This window comes from Benincasa hispida, chromosome 2 (assembly GCF_009727055.1).
Source record: "Benincasa hispida cultivar B227 chromosome 2, ASM972705v1, whole genome shotgun sequence".
NCBI lineage: Eukaryota > Viridiplantae > Streptophyta > Magnoliopsida > Cucurbitales > Cucurbitaceae > Benincasa > Benincasa hispida.
Window position 1 is genome coordinate 32893033 of NC_052350.1, and position 19425 is coordinate 32912457.

The window sequence follows — 19425 nt, forward strand, 5'->3', positions numbered from 1 at the left end:
AACTTAAGAGTTACTTACAAATGAGCTATTGAATTAACGTGAGGCCTTCAAAAAGGAGAATGGATAATTTTAAAATTAATATCCCCTTGCGAAATTTCTGGACATCTTTTTCTTTGTTGTAGTGGAGCCCAGATGCAGTTGAAAAAAGAGAATTTGCTGGGAAGAAGGCTAAAATTGCTGCCGCAGAGCTAGCAAAATTATCAAGGCGTGTATGTGGTGAGCTACTTGAATTCATTCATTGCATTGACAACGTCTTTGTATATAAACATTTTTCATTTACGTGCAATTTATGGATTTAAAGTCTATTTATTTTTATTGGGTTGGAGTTACCTTGACTGGGTCCAGATTGAGAAGAAAGTTTTATGGGTCCAGTTTATTAGGTTTTTATTTATTTATTTTTTAATTTCTTTTTGTGGTCGGTGTGGATTGCAAGGAACAACAAAGCATTCAAGAATTGAGAAAAGTATTTCAATAGTCTATTTTTAAATCCTTATCTTTTGTGGCTTTCACAGTGTAAAAAATCCTTGTTTTTCCATAGTTATAGCTTGGTATATTTTATGTTCAATTGGAGGTGTTCTCTTAGCTTCTGTTGGATTGTGCCGTGTAGATTCTCTTGTCCCATCTTTTGTAATTTTATCTTATCAATGAATCATTTGGAATTTCTTAATCAGTCCTCTTTCATGTGACATTCTATTTGCAATTATTATTGAGATATGGTATCGTTAGAACAAAGGAATAGAAGGATTTTCAAGAATAAAGGTGAAGATATTGAGGCTTCATGCAGCAGAGTGAAGCTACTTGCTCATTGAGCCTATCGACTTTGGTTTTTCTTTTGCTTTTCTTTATCAAGATGGAGTTGCTTTTTTTAAAAAAAAATTAAAAACAACTTTCATTGAGAAAAAAAAAATGAAAGAATACACGGACATACAAAATAGGCTCGAGATGATCCATAAGTTGTTAAAGTCCTCCTTGAAAACCTCATAGTTCTTCTGAACCCAAAAGTTCTTTTTGCTCTGTTCTATTACCAATGGAGCTGATGTTTGCACCTGCTTACTGTTTCTTTTGGTTGATGCTTCTGGACCTCTACTTTTGATGATTCCTTTTCCTTTTACCACGTCCACAAAACTTGTACCATATATGTTGTGGGAGTTTGGCCCTGATGTAGCTTTAGTAGAATAATCAATGTTTGTTAATGGCTCCTTTGATTTCGACTTGATTCCGCACTTTTCTTTAAAATTTTTTTAAGCATTCCAATGAAAGAATACCATCCTTTTTGCTTAGGACCTTCTTGAATGTGGATAAAATAGCGACCTCCAGTTGAAGGCCAGACCACAAGTCTTAAAACCCATCCTCAAAGATCCTTGAATTTGGATAACCTTGTAACTCCATCACATCCTTTGTCATTGTTGAGGAAGAAAGGTTTACTCGAACTTTCCAATATCTTTGAGGCTTGCTCCACAAACCATCTCAGTTGCTTTCTTGAGAGGGGAAGGATCATACGAGCCTCCAAATCCTCAATGTAGAACCGTCCAGATTCAGACCAAATACAAAAGAAATATCCATTCACTTTACAACTTTCAACTTCCATGGAATGGCACTAATGGTAGTAAATTTCTAGAGGAGGAAAAGGATGGCAGGGTAGAGAGAAAGACGCCGGAGAGTGATCAGAGAGAGGAGGGAAGAGGGAAGAGAGGAGGGAGTTAACACAAAGGAATTTGAGTTCTGGTTTTCTGTGTTCTCTTTCTTGACAGTATTGTTTGCCCTATTTTCATTTAAATCATTTCCCAAAAGCAGGTTAAAATGTTTGTTGGGAAGTTCTCTTGTTACTCTAAAAAAAAATAACTTTTTTCACGCTCCTTTTCTGCAGAGAATCATGCTGGGCAATCATTTATCTCTTACATCACTGCAAAGGTAATGCTAATGTTTATATGATATATGAGGTGGTAGGAAATCAAACTAAATTATGCAATTGTAAATTGAGAATTAATTCAGATTGTTTCCTTGTATATTGTAATTTATCCTTTCAATATAGGGTTAGATTGAAAGCTTAATTCCAACCCATTGATTGATATCTCTCTTATATATATTGAGTATTTTTCATCATTCGATGAGTAAGAAAGTATTTTTTCCTATACCTAGCTCCATGGTGTTGGAGCTATGTTTTTTTCTTCCGAAAAACCCTAATCTTGCCGAAACCCTAGCTGCTGAGGCCAGAACGCCAACTGTTCATCGAAAATCTAACCGGCATTGAACTAGCTTTCTTCTCCAGACAAAATCGAGCATTGCCGAAAACTCTAGCTCATTCGTAAACGCATGTTGGAATACCTTGTATCTGTTATCTGGTGCTTTGAACGACCAAGTATGGAGGTTCAGGGGCAATGATCCCTAAACCTAAGTTATTTACATATTTGCCATTTTTATGTTATTTATGTCACCCTAGGGTTTAGAGAAGTGTTCTATATAAACTCCCTAAACCCCGGAAGCACTATTCATTTTGTAATTTTGTATTATTCTCTCTAATAAAATTGTTCTCCCTCTACCTCATGGACGTAGCTAACATATTGTTAGTGAACCTCGTAAACCTGGGTTGACTCTCTAGTTTTACAGTTTTTCTGTGTTCTTTATTTGTCGATTTCAATCTTAGCTTCGACCATAACAACTTTGACCTCAAGATCTCGAGCTCAAGCGTTCGCATCACCACCACCTCCTCGCTCGAAGTTGCCATCTTTGCAAGTTTAAAGTCTTCACTGCTGCAGTCGTCATGTGATTTTCCTTTTTTTTTTTTTTTTTTATTTTCTTCTTTCCCCCTCTCTCCAGGTTTTGTGCGTTGTGGACAACCACCTCTACCGAAATCATCTTCAGAAACAGCCGCTGTAGTACCTTAACTCTGACATTGTTGCTGCCATCATCGTTTATATTTTTTTTTGAGAAGGATACAAAACTTTTCATTAAAATAATGAAAAAAGAGTAATACTTAAAATACAAAGAAATGGAAACAGTGAGTACAAATACAAGAGCAAAAGGATCGTTTATAAACTTATAAAGTGTGCCATTCACTGAGAGCAACGATGCTCAAATAACATGTCACAAACTCAAAGGTCTTAACTATCTTCAATGTTCCCAATCTATGAGGATGCTTATATATGGTCGTGGACGAGAAGACTATCACAGGTACAACAACTTCACCTAAATCTGATGATCCAAAATTTCACGAACATTGTTGAACTTTTCCAAATCGAGACATACTCTCCAAGATTTCAAATAAGGTGCTTTATCCTTTACAACAAAGTAAACCACTTTATCTTGCTATTGCCAATAGTTGGATTTATTTGAAACTCATGAATGGAAATGTTATACTGATGGTACTTTCTTTCGAAAAATTGTGGGGAGAAAAGGATTTTCAAGTTCCTTATGGGTCTCAGTAAATCTCTAGATGAAGTATGTGGTCAAATCCTCAATACTAAGCCATTACCTAGTGTTTGGAAAGTTTTTGCTAAAGTCCTTAGAGAAGAGAGTTGAAAGCAAGTAATGTTAGGACCAACTAAATATCCTCTTACTCCAAGTGGGTCGACTCTCATTTCCCAACAAGATCATCCACATGATCTAGTCCCTCTTGTTGCTTGAGGGATAGTTGACAACACAAAGGACGACCATGGTGCGACCATTGTCATAAACATGGACATGTCAAAACACCTGTTGGAAATTACATGGAAAACCAGCAAATTGGAAGCCAAATGCCCCAAAATCAAATTGTGAAACTAGGGTGATGTTGCTATCTTCCAGGAGAAGTTGACAGGGTGATGTTTCTATCTTTGAAACTTCAAACCAACAACCACTTACGAAAGATTTGTTGGACATGCTTCATCAATTGCTGAATAAAAGAAATCAACCTTCAATAAGTGGTTTTGGGAACAGGCAACAACAACAATAAATAACCAAAACCCCCTTATATCCTTCCATTCGAATGGATAGTGGACTTTGGAGCATTATGTCATATGATAGGTGATAGATCTTTATTCTCATCTTTTTCTCTTCATACAAGCAACTTTTCCATTCGAATTGTGATGGTACATCTACTAAATTAATTGGGATGGGAAGTATTCAAATTTCAAGCTCCATAACACTTGAATCAGTTTTCTTTGTGCCAAAATTGGAGTATAATCTGTTGTTTGTGAACAAGTTGAATAAGGACTTGAATTGTGAAATAAATTCCTTGCAAGCTCTTGTATTTTTCAGGACTTAGGATGAGGGAAGATGATTGGCAATGTTGGATTATGTGCCAGATTGTATATTCTCAAAGCAATGAGTTATCCACCAACAAAAAATGTAGTAAACTTGCAGTTCAATCTAATCATAAGTTTGCTTATGTTTCCGAGTCTTTAAATAAAGATAGTCTTGTCATGATGTTGTACTATTGTCTTGGTCATTCTGACTTTGTCTACCTCTTGCTTTTGTTCCCTAGTTTATTTCTCAATAAAAAGAGTCAACTTTTTCAATGGGAAATTTGTCAACTTTCCAAACACACAAGTACTCATTTTTCATCTCATACTTCTTTGGGGGGAGAGGAAAAATAGAGTGTGTGGATAGGGATCCTTGTGAGATTTGGTTCTTGGTGAGGTTTCATGTCTCTCTTTGAACTTCGATTTAGAAGATTTTTTGTAGTTATTCTCTAGGTAATATTTTACATAGTTGAAAACCCTTTCTCTAGGGGTCTTTGTAAGCTTGGTTTTTCTATGCCCTTGTATTTTTTCCTTTTTTTCTCAATGAAACATTTGTTATTTGTGTTCTAAAAAAAACTTTCCATCTTAGCCATTCTCTATTACCCCGGGAGACATTTGGGGACCTTCAAGGGTAAAAAAATATTAATGGGGCATGTTGGTTTCTTCTTTTTGCTGATGATCACACAAGATGAACCAATTAATGGAGGCAGGTATCAATTGCTGGCGGGAAAGTTAATATATTTGACTCACATCGGACCATATATTAGCTTTGTTGTTATCTTGGTAAGTCGATTTCTGAACAAACCTTCTTAAGAACATATGGAAGCTTTGTATGTATATTGAGATATCTCAATCATGATCTTGGAAAGGGCCTTATGTTTAGAAAGACCATGATTAGATGGCTAGATGTTTAAACTGATGCATATTGGGCCGAATCCCCTATTTGATCTGAAGTTAACATCAAGATATTGCTCTTATGCATGGAGAAACTTAGTAACTTGGTGCAGCAAGAAGCAACAAGTTGTAGCCCAAAGTAGTGTTGAAGCTGATTTTTGATCATTAGCCCATGGAATTTGTGAGGGAATTTGGCTAAAACTCCTCCCTGAGCTCAAAGTTATGATTGAAGGTACTATCGAAGTACTATATGGTAATCAATCCGCCATAGCCATCGCGAGAAATCCAATATATCATGATAGAGTGAAGCATGTTGAGATAGATTGCCATTGTATCAGTGAGAAGATTGATACAACTATTATCGAATTGAGATTTGTGACTTCCTAACAGGTTGCCGACATGTTAACTAAGGCTTTGCATCGAACAAGCATTGGTAGACTAATTTTCAAGCTTGGAATGACTTGCATATACCATTCAGCTTGAGTGGAGAGTGTAGGAAATCAATCTAAATTAGGCTGCTGTAATTTGAGACTAATTCAGATTCTGTCCTTGTATATTGTAATTTATCCTTTCCATTTAGGTTTAGAGTGATAGCTTCATTCCAGCACATCGAATGAATCCTTTTGTATGTATTGTCTCTTTCTCAACACTCGATGAATAAGAAAATATCTTTTCCTAGACCTAGCTTCAGATGTTCTCATTCATGTTAATTTGGATCTGGTCATATTATGCATATGCTATCTGCTACGTGCTCAGTCATATACACATGCTGTGATATGCCTTTTAGATGAGTAAGCTTAGGGTCTGTTTTGTTGTACTTTTCAGAAATTGCTCTATAGATTAACCTTCTAGAATGTCCTAGAACTGTACGAGTGAGAGTTATTGGGCCTAAGGGTGAATTACTGGCTTTCATTATCAGGCATAAACTCGCAACACCAAATTTCTGATTCTAGAATAAGTATATCTCGTTTATTTATTTATTTACTATTTTTTAATCTGCAGATCTTTGGTTTGTTAGATTTCTCATTATTTGTTTGTTGTCATATGTGGTTCTCGTGTGTGTGTGCGTATGTTTTGGCTTTTAGTAATGATGATATAAACCTTTTCTTTCTTATTAGATTCTTGACAACATCCAAATATCCATAAGAAATTTTCACGTCATGTTCCTTGATATGACTGGTGACCTGGTAAGTTTTGCTATTATCTTCGTTTTCTTCTCATATGTTTTTCAGTAAGCGTTATGTTGTTATTATTGTTATTATTTTTTTTTTAAACAAGAAACATAACTTCAGATTGATAAAATGAAAATAGACGATACAAACCCACAAGGAGAAAAATAGAAAAAAATATCAACAGTAAGAGAAAGCAACAAAAGGTAGAAGAAGATTATAACAACAAATTTAAAGCGATCCAGAAAAAACTTATAAACGGGAAAAAGAGCACTAGGAAGAAGTGGCTTGGGGATGCAATGAAGAAGATCTATGCAAGATGTGATGAAAATAGATGAAAGGCGGGTGAAATGAGGGCAGTGTGGAATGGTCAATGAAAATGGACACAAAGATTGTTTTGCCTCCCAATGCTCGAAATCAAATATAATCTAGAAGTCAGCAAGTCATACCTAGGAATATTCCAGGGTTGAATTCCAAGGAAAAGACTTTAATGCATTTGACAACACATGTAAGGGACGATTTGAAATTATTTTCATTGGCCATTCCACACTGCATTCATTTCACTAGACGGTGCTGGCAGGTACATAAAGTTGAGATAAGATGCTTAATGATACTGACAGGTACAACAGATGCATGTTGGCCAGTGGTCTCGCATACCTTTTGTCAGCCATTTCATTCACAACATTGTTCGGAACTGGTCCCCTACAATTTGACCCGACCACTTCGACGTGTCAATCATCAGTTTTCCATTTTTGGTGCGCCATCTTTACTTTATGTGAGATATCTTCACGAAAGCGTCAAATGGAGCACGTATAAATTATCTATGTAACAAGTTGGGTATCATTAACATATATGCTCCAACTCGAGGGGAGTGTTATGGTGCTAATATTAGTATTATAACACTATTATAAATATCTTGATTATCCTTTTACCTTCTACTAATTAGGTTAACCCCTGTACACTTGTGTATATATCCCTTTAGTGAGTGGAATAAATTCTTAAAGATTCTCTCAAATCTTAGCGTTAAGAAGGAAAGAATCGTATCATCGGCAAAATGGAGGTGAGACAAGGTCACCTTCTTAGCACCAACCTTAAAGGGCTTGATAATGTTGCCTTCATGCCCCCTGTTTTTATTTTTTGAAATTGAAACAAGTTAGTTCATTGAATCAATGAAATGAGTCTAATACTCAAAATACAAGATAGGAAATATAATAGAAGACCAAACGAAATATAAAACCCCAATAACATAGCAAGATTAAAATTAAAAACTAACTGATAGAAGAAGAGATAAACGCTTTCCAATTTAAATCAATGTCTTGAATAGAGTAGTCTGAAAAAGTGTTGAAAAAGAGCGCCATGAAGAAACTTTGACACTAACAACCAACAATGATGCGATGAGACCAAAATAGGAGACAAAAGCCAAAGAAGCTTGGAGAAGTAAGAACCCATCCACCAACTTTCACAGCTTGGAACAAGGTCACTTTCATTAAATAAATTCTCCCCGAAGTCAGCGAATGACTTGAAAGGAGAAAGCAACAAGTGCCATAGAAAGAATGAACCATAAAGAGACGTTGAGCCTTGCAATCTCAAAATGAAACCACCGTGCTGAAAAGAAATGAAAGTATCCCCAATCTTAGTTTGTTGCCTTCAAGCACCCTGTTTATGAGTCTGAACAAAACATCCACAACAAAGGAGGAACTGCAAATGAATCTCAACTACTCGGGCCTTCACAGACGTAAAAGGCCAACAACCACCATCCTGACCATTTTGAGAAGAAGCCTTCGCAAACTGCAGATTAGTAGTAGTGCCAGAAGGATGACTTTAATCCAGCTCAAAGTAGATAAGACGAATTTTCCATCTTTAAAATAAAGGTAAGCAAAAGAAAGAGTATCAATGAAGCCACCATCTTCCACATAAAAAACTCCAAGTCAACCTGAAACTAAGGAGTAAATCTCATTTATTCACAATCAAGCGGATGAGTGAAGCAAAACTAGATCTTAATTTTGGGACTGAGGAGTGATTTTTTTTTATCCATGTACACAAACCTCAATTTAGGAATGAACACGAGGAATTGAAGGATACTTAACTATTGTTGCAACTTCATCTGAATTCCTTTTATCGTCAATTGAAAAAGGACTTTCGAATGCTATTGCAAAAGTGTCTTCACATAAAATCCATTGATCTCTATAAATTATTTTTTTGCTTCAAGTTCTTCATTATCTATACTAACATCAGAAGCTTCATTGTAGGGATTTTCAAAATCATTGATAGATAATTCACGAGAAATAATATATATATATTTTTTGAATGGAGACTCACCTCTTCATTGAAATAATGAAATGAGACTAATGCTCAAAGTACAATAGAGATGCACATTGAGTGAGAGAGTAACATAAGGATTAGGAGATGTACCTGGGAATCTCAACTACGTTGACAACCTGCTCAACATCCTCATCATATCCATACAAGATCAAACAAGAACATTCCAAAAATCATAGGAAACAAAAAGAACAAACAGTCCAAGGATATCATTACGTCACGATTACAAACTTAAGCTGGAAAACTAAAAGCATGCCAATTTAAACATAAATCTTGAATGGAAAAATCTTCAAAAGGCTTAGATAAAGTGCACCAAGAAGAGGCATTCAGGCGAGCCACTTCAAAACGAACCAACCATCCAAGTTGTTTATCATTACCCTTTGTTTCTTTACGACCAGATTTCGGATGCTTTTAAGGACCATACTCTTCTATCAAAGTTCTCAGACACCCTCCTACCTGAAATTTGTCCACGCAAGTTAAAAAAATTCAATAATCTCATCATCCTTTAGCAATCGGTGAAAAATAATAGACCGTGAATAAGAATTTTCATTCCAATGATTTGCCACCGACCCCTTTGGGAATAAAGCAACCCCATACAACCTTGGAAAGCAAATACTCAAAGGAACCAAACCGTCCCGAGGATCCAACCAAAAAGCAATTATGGTACCATTTCCAAGCTTAAAACTAGCCGGAGCATCCACCCTTAATCAGGTTCTAGAGATGCTAGTCCAAGGGCCTTGCAAACTATTACGATTCTTCCTAGTCGTGTGCCCAAAAGCAGTATATAAGGCATACCCAGTCAAACTTACAAGTAAACCAAATATAGAGATGGCAACTAGGGTTGCTGTTTCCATTATTATATAATTTCAAGACTATAATGGATCTATGAGAAGATCATTTATTTATAACGGAATGGTATACAAAGTCAATAGATCTCACTGAATAAAAAAAAATATAGGATTATTTATGGCTACACAAACCGTTGAGGATAGTTCTAGATCTGGGCCAAGACGAATGTAGGGGATTTATGGAAACCATTGAATTCGGAATATGGTAAAGTGGCTCTTGGGTGGAGAACTACGCCTTTGATGGGTCTATTTGCGATCTTCTTATCTACTTTACATGTATGCTTCTAACGACTTGACACCAAAAGGAATTTTCTTCATTACAATGAGGATAAAAAGCTCCCTCTTCTGAAATCCATCGAGGAGACTGTAGGCAAAATCGAAAATAAAAGGAATTTTCTTCATCAAAATACTGCCAATCCCCATTTGGCTAAATGTGCCAAGTTCTTTGCTTTAAGGCCCCAGAAACCAAGACCTCCATCGATCTAAGAACGTGTGACTAACTCCATCAATCTAAGAATGTGTGATTAAGTCCTGTTTCACTAAATGATTAATCTTGCTTCCTTAATGCCCTTCCCAACAAAAAAATTCCTCAGGATTCTCTCCAAAATTGAGATGACTTTTTCAGGCATTAGAAACAAAGACATATAGTACGTAGAAAGGTTGATAACACAGACTTGCACAAAATGGCTCGCCTTCCTTTGGAAAGGTTGAATCTTCTCCATTTATCAAGTTTTGTATGGATTTTATTGATCATTGATTGCTAAAAAGAAACTTGCTTAGGGTACCTCCCTAGGGCAAACCAACGTAAGTAAGAGGCAAGTGTTTAGCTTTGCAATTCAACTTAGTGGCCATGGACACAGGTTGTTTTCATCTACACAAAGCTGATTTTTCTCAATTTATCTTCTATCCTGAGCACCATTCAAACAACTCAAGAGTTATCGTAGTTTATCTAACATATCATCATTGTACTAACAAAAGCGGAGAGTGTCATTGGCAAATTGAAGGATGGATACATGAATCTTCTCTTTTCCCACCACAAAGCCTTCAGACAACCCATTACCGTGAAGCTTGTCTAAGAGAGCTCCCAACACCTCACTTACTAAAAGGAAGAGGAAAAGTGATAAGGAATCACCTTGCCTAATTCCCCATGAAGCAAATATCCTTCATCGTGATCTTCCGTTGATGAAAATTGAGAATCTAGGATTCTTAATACAACCCAAGATCCATGAGAGTCGAATTTTTTACTAATTATTTTTTCTAAAAAACCCCAATCAACACAAGAAATAATATTTGGAGGATCCAAGGGAGAAATGTCACTATAATTTAGACAAAAACTCCCAAGCAACTTGTTATTGAATTGGACTGTAGCGGGAATGAAACCACACAAGTTTCTTCTGAGGGGAAGATGTGAGGGGGATATCCCACATTGGCCAGGATAATGGAAGTGGAGGTGAGAACCCTTATGTATGCCTCTTCCTTCTCAGCCAGTTTATCCAATGCACTGGACTTTCAAAATTGGTCATTGAAGTCTCTGATTCATGCCCTTCGAAGTTTTTTTTTTTTTTTTTTTGTTTTTTTTTTTTCGGAAAGAGAGACTAAATTTTCAGTGATATTATAATGAAAAGAGACTAATACTCTAAAATACAAAATTAATTAGAAAGTTGAAAGATTTTTTTATAAGATATGAAATTGGGTTAACTTGTCGTCGTCAGGGGAGAAATGGAATTCATGTCATCTGATATTCAATACACTGATATGAGGATGTGAATATTGAAGGGGCTTTTTCTTTATTTCTTTCTTTCTTTTTTTTTTCTAAAAAATTATTGGAAACCCTTTCTTTATGGGGTTGTTTTTTGTATGTCATTGTATTCTTTCATGTTTTCTCAATGAAAGTTGTTGATTTCATAATTACCAAAAAAAAGAAAAAGAAAAAATATTGAAGGAAAAATTTGCACCTTTAATATTGCTGATTTTCCCTCGTGAAGCATTTTCACACTTCTTCCTCTAATAGCAGCTAGCAGATGCGATATTGTTTTTCAAAAAATAATGTTGGATAATTTTCTTTTGAGATTGATATTTTTCTAATTTATTATTATTATTGATTTATCTCTCAAGGGTAAAACAGAAATACTGTGGTGTATCTTAGATTTTCTCTTAGTTGCTCATACTCCGGTGGCATGATGATCTCATTGTATTCCTTGTTGCTATGTGAGCGCTGCAGGGACATATAAAGCTCGGTTTGAAGTTTTCCAGCCTGAAGATAATGAAACAAATTCTGTTGGGGTAATTATTTCATTGGTTTATTTTATTATCTTCTCATGCCTATTTCTGGTGAATAATTATGCTTTGTGGATGGTGCATTCTTTTCAAGTTGTAGCTGATATACATTTTAGTAATATAATTTGGTCTCTTTGCCACTGGTATTAAGTTGAAGGCTGTAACAGTGTGCCAATTAAATTAATCCGAACCATGAATGCCAGCAATCACTTTTCTCCAACGAGTATGTGGTTCTCTCAAAAAATGCCAACCTGATTGAGCTATCAAGGCAAGATTTCTATTTTCCAAGCCCCCATTCCCAAATCACCATCAATTTCTGATTTTGAAACCGCTTCTCATCTTACAAGATGATTAATCTTTCCCCCGTTGTTTCCTTCCCAAAAGAAATTACGCAACTTCCATTCTATATCCACAAGATCACTGGGAGGGTTTTATTCTTTCTAAAAGGTGAAATTGTGATTTGTTTGTTTAGATTTTTGAATGTTAAGTAATTCTCTTACAGTGACAGATATAACCTTGCAGCCTGGATAGGTACCTCAAATTTTAACTTATCTAAATTTTAATTCTCTCATTGTTGAGGCCATCGGCTGGGTGGGTGAGAGGAAGCCAAGTCAATAAACTTGTGGAGATTGTAGGCGCAGAAATTTATTGTTCATGTCAAAGTGCCGTTGATGTGGAGGGATGCAAAGACCCAGGTGGGACTAAAGTGAGCGCAATGGAAGAAAAAACCGACTTCATATTAGCTCCATGTGATGCAGTCTTGTCACTTGTGGTAAGATTCATATGTACATTACTTGATTGTTGAATAGTATTTTTTCTTTATTTTTTTGTGCAAAAGGATTAATTGGAATTTAGGACTTTGCTCCTCAACCTTTTTCTTTTTTCTTGATAGAAACAACTAGTTTCATTAAAAAAAAAAGAAAGAATACACGGTGTACAGAAAAAACGTCACCATTGAATTTATCCTAAAATTTTGGGATTTACTAAAGGACAATATAAAGAGTATATTTGATGATTTTTACCGCAATAGAAAGCTCAACTCTTGTATCAAAGAAAATTTTATTTGCCTAATCCAGAAGAAATAAGAGGCAGTTTTAGTGAAAGACTTCAGACCTATTAGCCTATCTACTATAATCTATAAGATCATAGCTAAAGTACTTGCAGAAAGACTCAAGAAAGTAATGCCTAGCCTTATAAGTCAAACTCAAAGTGCTTTCATTGAAGGGAGACAAATCCTTGATCCGGTCTTAATAGCTAATGAGGCAGTAGAACACTACAGAAATAAGAAGAAAAAGGGTTGGATTTTAAAGCTTGACCTTGAAAAGGCTTTTGATAGAGTGGATTGGGATTTTCTTGAAAAGACTCTTAAAGAAAGGAACTTCCATCCCAAGTGGATATCTTGGATTTTGGGTTGTATCACTAATCCAATGTTTTCCATCTTCATTAATGGAAGGCCAAGAGAAAGAATTAAGGCTACAAGGGGAATTAGACAAGGGGACTCCCTATCCCCCTTCCTTTTTCTTTTGGTTAGCGACTTACTTAGTGTTTTGGTTGTCAGAATCCAAGAAAAAGGGCTGTTTGAAGGCTTTGTGGTTAGGCAAAACAAGGTTCATCTCTCTATTCTCCAGTTTGCTGATGATACTCTACTCTTTTGCAAGTACGACGATGACATGCTAGACAATCTTAAAAAATCTATTACTTTGTTTGAGTGGTGCTCGGGGCAGAAAGTTAATTGGGAAAAATCTGCCATTTGTGGGTTAAATATTGAAGATTCTAAGTTGAGGGTAGTAGCTTCAAGGCTGAATTGCCAATTAACACACCTTCCTTTCATATATTTGGGTCTTCCTCTTGAGGGGCACCCAAAGAAATTGTTGTTTTGGCAGCCGGTCATTGATAAAGTTCACAAAAAACTTGACAAGTGGAGAAGATACAACTTATCAAGAGGTGGAAGAGCTACCTTGTGCAACTTAGTCCTTGCCAACCTCCCAACCTACTTCATGTCCTCTTTTTTGATGCCTAAAAAAGTGATTTCAGCCATTGAAAGGATCATCAGAAACTTTTTTTGGGGAGGCTTTAAAGGGGGAAAGATAAATCATTTTAGCAAAGTGGGAGAGAGTCTCTAAGAAACAAGCAGATGTCCTCTTTTTTGATGCCTAAAAAAGTGATTTCAGCCATTGAAAGGATCATCAGAACTTTTTTTGGGGAGGCTTTAAAGGGGGAAAGAATAAATCATTTTAGCAAAGTGGGAGAGAGTCTCTTAAAGAAACAAGCAGATGGGGGACTCGGAATTGGAGGTTTAAAAGCTAAAAACGTGGCCTTACTATCCAATGGGGTTGGAGGTTCCTAAAAGAGCAACCCTCCCTTTGGAGTCAAGTTATTTTGAGTATCCATGGTAGCAGTCAATTTGGTTGGCACACTTCTGGCAAGGTCCATTGTAGTCTTCGAAGCCCTTGGATAAATATTTCAAGATCTTGGCTGAATATTGAGAAGTTGGCAGACTTTAAAGTGGGGAATGGAACCAGAATTGCATTTTGGCAAGACCCTTGGCTGGATTCTTTTTAGTTAAAAGACAGATTTCCTTCCCTTTTTGGCTTAACATCACTTCTCAACGGTTCAGTATCACACTTTTAGGACTATCACACCTCCTTATGGACGCTAAACTTCAGAAGAGACCTAAAAGATGATGAGATTTTAGAGTTCCAATCCCTACTAGCAATATTGGTTAAGCAAAAATTATCCAATAGGGAAGACACTCGCATTTGGTCCCTTGAAAAAAATGGCTCTTTCTCAGTAAAATCACTGGTTAATCACCTTTCTGCGACCACCCCAATTTCAATCAGCCTTCACAAGAGCCTATTCCATAGGCCCTCGAAGAGTTAATATAACAGTTTGGATAATGCTGTTTGGAACCCTAAATTGTTCCTCGATGCTGCAAAAAAAGCTGCCTTGCTATTCTATCTCCCCCCATTGGTGTGTCCTTTGTAAATCAACTGAAGAAGACCTTCAACACTTATTCTTTGACTGCTTTTTGCCTTCAACTGCTGGAATTTTAATTGCTTCAACACTTCTTGGGTCTTTGATATTTCTTTTAGAAGCAATGTACAACAATTACTTTCAGTTCCTATTCTCCTTCAACTGCTGGAATTTTAATTGCTTCAACACTTCTTGGGTCTTTGATATTTCTTTTAGAAGCAATGTACAACAATTACTTTCAGGTCCTATTCTGAAGAAATACTCCAATTTACTATGGATTAATGGGGGTAAAAGCAGTGCTAGTTGAAATCTGGTTTGAAAGAAATCAAAGAGTGTTCAAAGGAAATCCTTGGTTTACTCGCTTTGCGGCGGCAAAACTCAACGCCTCTCTTTGGTGCTCCCTTTCTAATTGCTTTGAAGCCTATTCCTTGCAAGACATAAGTTTAAATTGGCAGCCTTTCTTTCAAATGGAAGACTAATCGAAGCATCGGCGATACAAACAGCAATTTCTCTTTCATTAGTATTCCTAATTGTCTTAACTTCTTGATGTAATTTAGATTTCTATAGCGTAGTTCTTTACTTTGTCCGGTTGCAAGATTTTCCTTGTATTGTCTCATTAGACTGCTATTCTATTAGCCTTTGATGACTTTTTTCTCTTTGTTGGATATGATGAGGGTGCTATGGGGGTGTCAACCTAGTTGAGATGCCTGGATGCATCTACTGATCCTTTGGTTTCCTGTTTGGTTTCTTTGTATTCGCCTTTATTATCAAAGTACTCATTTCTTGTAGTATATTTATAAAGGCTGTTTCCTTTTCCAAAAAAAAAAAAAAAAAAGACGTCCTCTACAGGAAGGGAATCTAATTATGCAAAACGGCGTCTATAGAATAGTTTCAAAATGTCTTCAAAATCGAAGCCCAAGAAACATGGAAGCGAACAAAAGACTAAATTTCAAGGGTCCTTATCCACCCCTCTAAAAGTCCTATTATTCTGCTTACCCCACAAAGTCTCTAAGATCGCACACACTCCAGTAAGCCATAAAAAGTGGCCCTTCTCCCCATGAGGCGAATTGAGGAGGAACTCCTCGATGCCTCGATCATACTGCTAATGTCTCTCTGATGAGTGTACGAAATGCCGAACTTCCTCCACCTTCCGATAAAGAATACAACAGAGTGGACCAACAAGCGAAGTTAACTTCCTTGGAAGTCTATCCATTGTATTAACATGACCATGTAAAACTTGTCAAACAAAGAACCTCACTTTATTGGGAATCTTAATCCTCCAAAGAACAAAATAATCAAGTCTCTTAAGGGCGAACGATCAACTAGACTATGAAGAAACAACTTACACAAAAATCCCTCCAAAGGCTTAGGTCTCTAGACCCTTACATCCTTTCTTCCATGCCTAAAAGAGTGACCCTCGAGTTAGGAAAGAAAAGAGGCCACATTTGATGCTTTCCTACTGGAAAGAGAGCCGTGAAACTTAAACGAAAAGGAATATGGCTTCCAGACCAAACAAGGAAACCAACAATAAAGTGGTTTTTGAGAAAAGACAAATGAAAAAGTTTAGGAGATAAGGCACAGTGGTCTCTCCTCCACTTAATCATCTTCCCAGAAATACATATTCCTCCCCACCCTCCACCACTCCATGAACAAAGTGAACAAAAGAAGGCGGAGCCCTTTTGAAATATCCTTCCACAAGTTCTAGTGAGTACCTTTTATTTCTTTAGACAAACACTCAAAAGGATGGGGGCCATGTTTACTAACAATGATCTTACGCCAAAGGAATTGGGCTGCTACAACCATTTGGCTAACATGGCTTTGTTATGTAACTTTTTTTTAAAGGAAACAAAACTTTTTATTGATATAATGAGAAGTGGCTAAAGCTAAAAATACAAGGAAACAAAAAGTTAAAACAAGAACTTAATCCATTCAATGTTAAGACTAACCAATACAGGGATGTGAGAGCTAAAAACAATATATCATATATAATGTTAATCTCCCGCTGAAGTGGTCTAATGGATTGGATATATTTATGTACTTAGGTATATGCCGGCTAAAACATCCCTAGTCTAGGTGAATCATCCAAGTATAACGATTATAATTGGATTTTAACCTACGATGTCTAAGTGATAAAACTATTTTATTATCTCCTATCGCTCACACATGCTCATAAAATTGGGTTTAACAATGCTCAATAGTTCGGTTATAATCCCATAGTAGCAGGTGTTCCGTAAACCGTTGACTTAAGTACCTCCAACCTTATATAGGATTATAGACCGATTGAGTTTATAACCAAAGTTTTACAAGATAACGACCTATTTTAACTATTAAAACAAGTTGTTATTTGTTAACCCTAAATGAACACGCTTCTTATCTTTGTTATAGATTTGAAATGTCTAACCCATCTTATAACACTTTATAAAATTATAGACATAGATAACATATATCAAGCATTCCACATTTTAATATAACAATTATATTAAATAAATGAAACCCTAAATCATGCATATTATATATTATAACATATTATAACATACTTTCAATGCATGATACATGTTTCCTATGGTGGGATTTAAAATCTACATGGCATACTTTATGCATATATAAGATTTAATTTAATTAAACATACGTTCATAATGCATAAATAATTAAATACAGACTGAAATGGACTGGTTTTTGCATCCTAAGCAAACAACAAGCTAATTATTACATTAATAATTGAAAAACAAAAACCAAAAGCTTCTGAACCGCTTGAACCGACACAAACCACCTGAACCGGACCTCCAAGGCTTCAAAATGGGCTAAACCGATCAAAATCGTGTTGAATCGGACCTCCAAGACTTGAAGCGGACAAACCGGTTCAGTTGAACCGTTGGACGTTTGGCGTGTGCGTGAACTGGGCTGGGATGAGCAGCGTTGCAACGCTCCATCCTAGCATTGCAACGCCACGGGATAACACCTTCATTTCTGGGCTGGCTGAAGAACAGCGTTGCAATGTTGTGAGGGTAGCATTGCAACGCTATCTGATAGAAGCTTCAATTTTGAAATTCTGCAGCTGAGCATGTTTCGGATTTTCTTCAATTACAACCTAATTGCAACTCTATTGACTCTAATAAAATTAGATACTCTTAATCACACATCAAGACTCATAAATAAAGAGCCAATTACAACAATTACTTGCAAATTGAAGGGAAATTTAGATGCCAAAAACAAAATTCATCTATTTCAGCAACCATTTCATGCAACTCATGAAAAAACCCACCATAATAAAAATAACGCAAATTGAGTGCTTAAAACATGCTCTGATACCAATTGTTGGAGTTGACATTCAAAAAACGGAAGCAATTAAGGATCTAAGCACTCTAACTACATCAATTTTAGTTAATTAGCATGCATGTTCATAGTTTTAGTATATTAAGGTTTCAAGTGAATACCTTTGATGATTCTCCCAAATTGATTAGATTTACCACGAAATTCTTCTTCAATCTCTATAATAGACCACCACAAGTGTCTTCTCTACTAATCTCAAGCCTTAGATTGAAGTGCGGTCTTCAAATTGATGGGGATTTGATGTGATTTTGGGAGTTGGATTGAAGAGGAAAAATCAGAAAATTTTACTTTTCAATTCTGATTGCATCATCCATTTCCAGTCAAATAAACCTCTATTTATTCAATATTAACATACAAATAAGTGAATAATGGAGATTGACACTCAATCTTCCACTAAATTGAGTGGATTAGGTGTAGGAAAAATTGGATTTTTCCACTTTCCAATTTTAAAATAATTAATTTCAATTTTCATAAAATCAAAATTTTAAATAAAATACTTTATATTAAATAAAATTAATAAATCATTATTTATTTAATTAATTTAAGAACACCTAATCCATACATGAATCACTATTCTTGTACTTGATATTTAAATCAAATTTATATATTTCCAACTCTCCAATTCCGTTTAATTTGTTAATTAAACGTTTGATTATATCGAATATAATAATCCAAACCCTAAATCGAATTTGAACATTTCAAATCCTCCCAATATGTTATTCTAAGGTTTAAACCTTTTATGAGCTAGTAGAGGGACTTAATGGACCTACAAATCATGAGCTCCAATGATTTGAGATTAATCGGTTAAACTCTTTAAACCGAATTAATCACTATTCGTTAACTACTGAGACATACCACTATAGCTCAGTAGTTGCACTCTCCTTACTGTAGATATATTTTTGTCCACTTGATTTAACCCTAATTAGTAAGTCGATCTTTCACAGGTGGTTCATATTTACAGCTAGGTCAAAATTACTGTTTTACCTCTATAATACATCTTGCTTCTTAAGTCTCCACTGATCCTCTAATGAACAATTGATTTATGGTCCTAATAATAAACCGAATCCCTCTCAGCCATGAGAGGGTGGGGCCCTTTTGTTCAAGACCAGGAGTCAGTACTTAACGGAACAATCTATCTGCTAACCCTAAGATGGGTAGGAGGGAATTCCATTTTACAAGACTATGTTCTCAACTATCTATCCGGTTTTACTCCTAAAATGAGAGCTTATTGAGCAGTGATGTTGAACCACTCTCACCTATGCAAATTAAAGGATAATCCCGAATAAACAGGAGCTCATAGTTAACTCAGGATTAAGATCGAGTTACCTTAGGTCATCGAATTGAAATAGTTAGTTTTAACAGTAAACGGTCGTTATAAAGAAAAGTGACTATTTC

General features: G+C 35.9%; 1 protein-coding gene across 3 annotated transcripts in view; it reads left to right on the plus strand.

Annotated features, from left to right (window-relative positions):
• The window catches only part of LOC120071354, a 118739-nt gene that overhangs the window by 9117 nt on the left and 90197 nt on the right, over positions 1 to 19425 (plus strand). For 2 of the 3 annotated variants that reach the window (XM_039023583.1, XM_039023581.1), the window contains exons 4-8: positions 123 to 216; positions 1868 to 1911; positions 6233 to 6301; positions 11672 to 11733; positions 12307 to 12499. In XM_039023583.1, the coding sequence (XP_038879511.1) occupies positions 123 to 216; positions 1868 to 1911; positions 6233 to 6301; positions 11672 to 11733; positions 12307 to 12499 (462 nt within the window). The remainder of the gene's footprint in view (positions 1 to 122; positions 217 to 1867; positions 1912 to 6232; positions 6302 to 11671; positions 11734 to 12306; positions 12500 to 19425) is intronic. The other variant, XM_039023582.1, reaches the window with a different exon arrangement.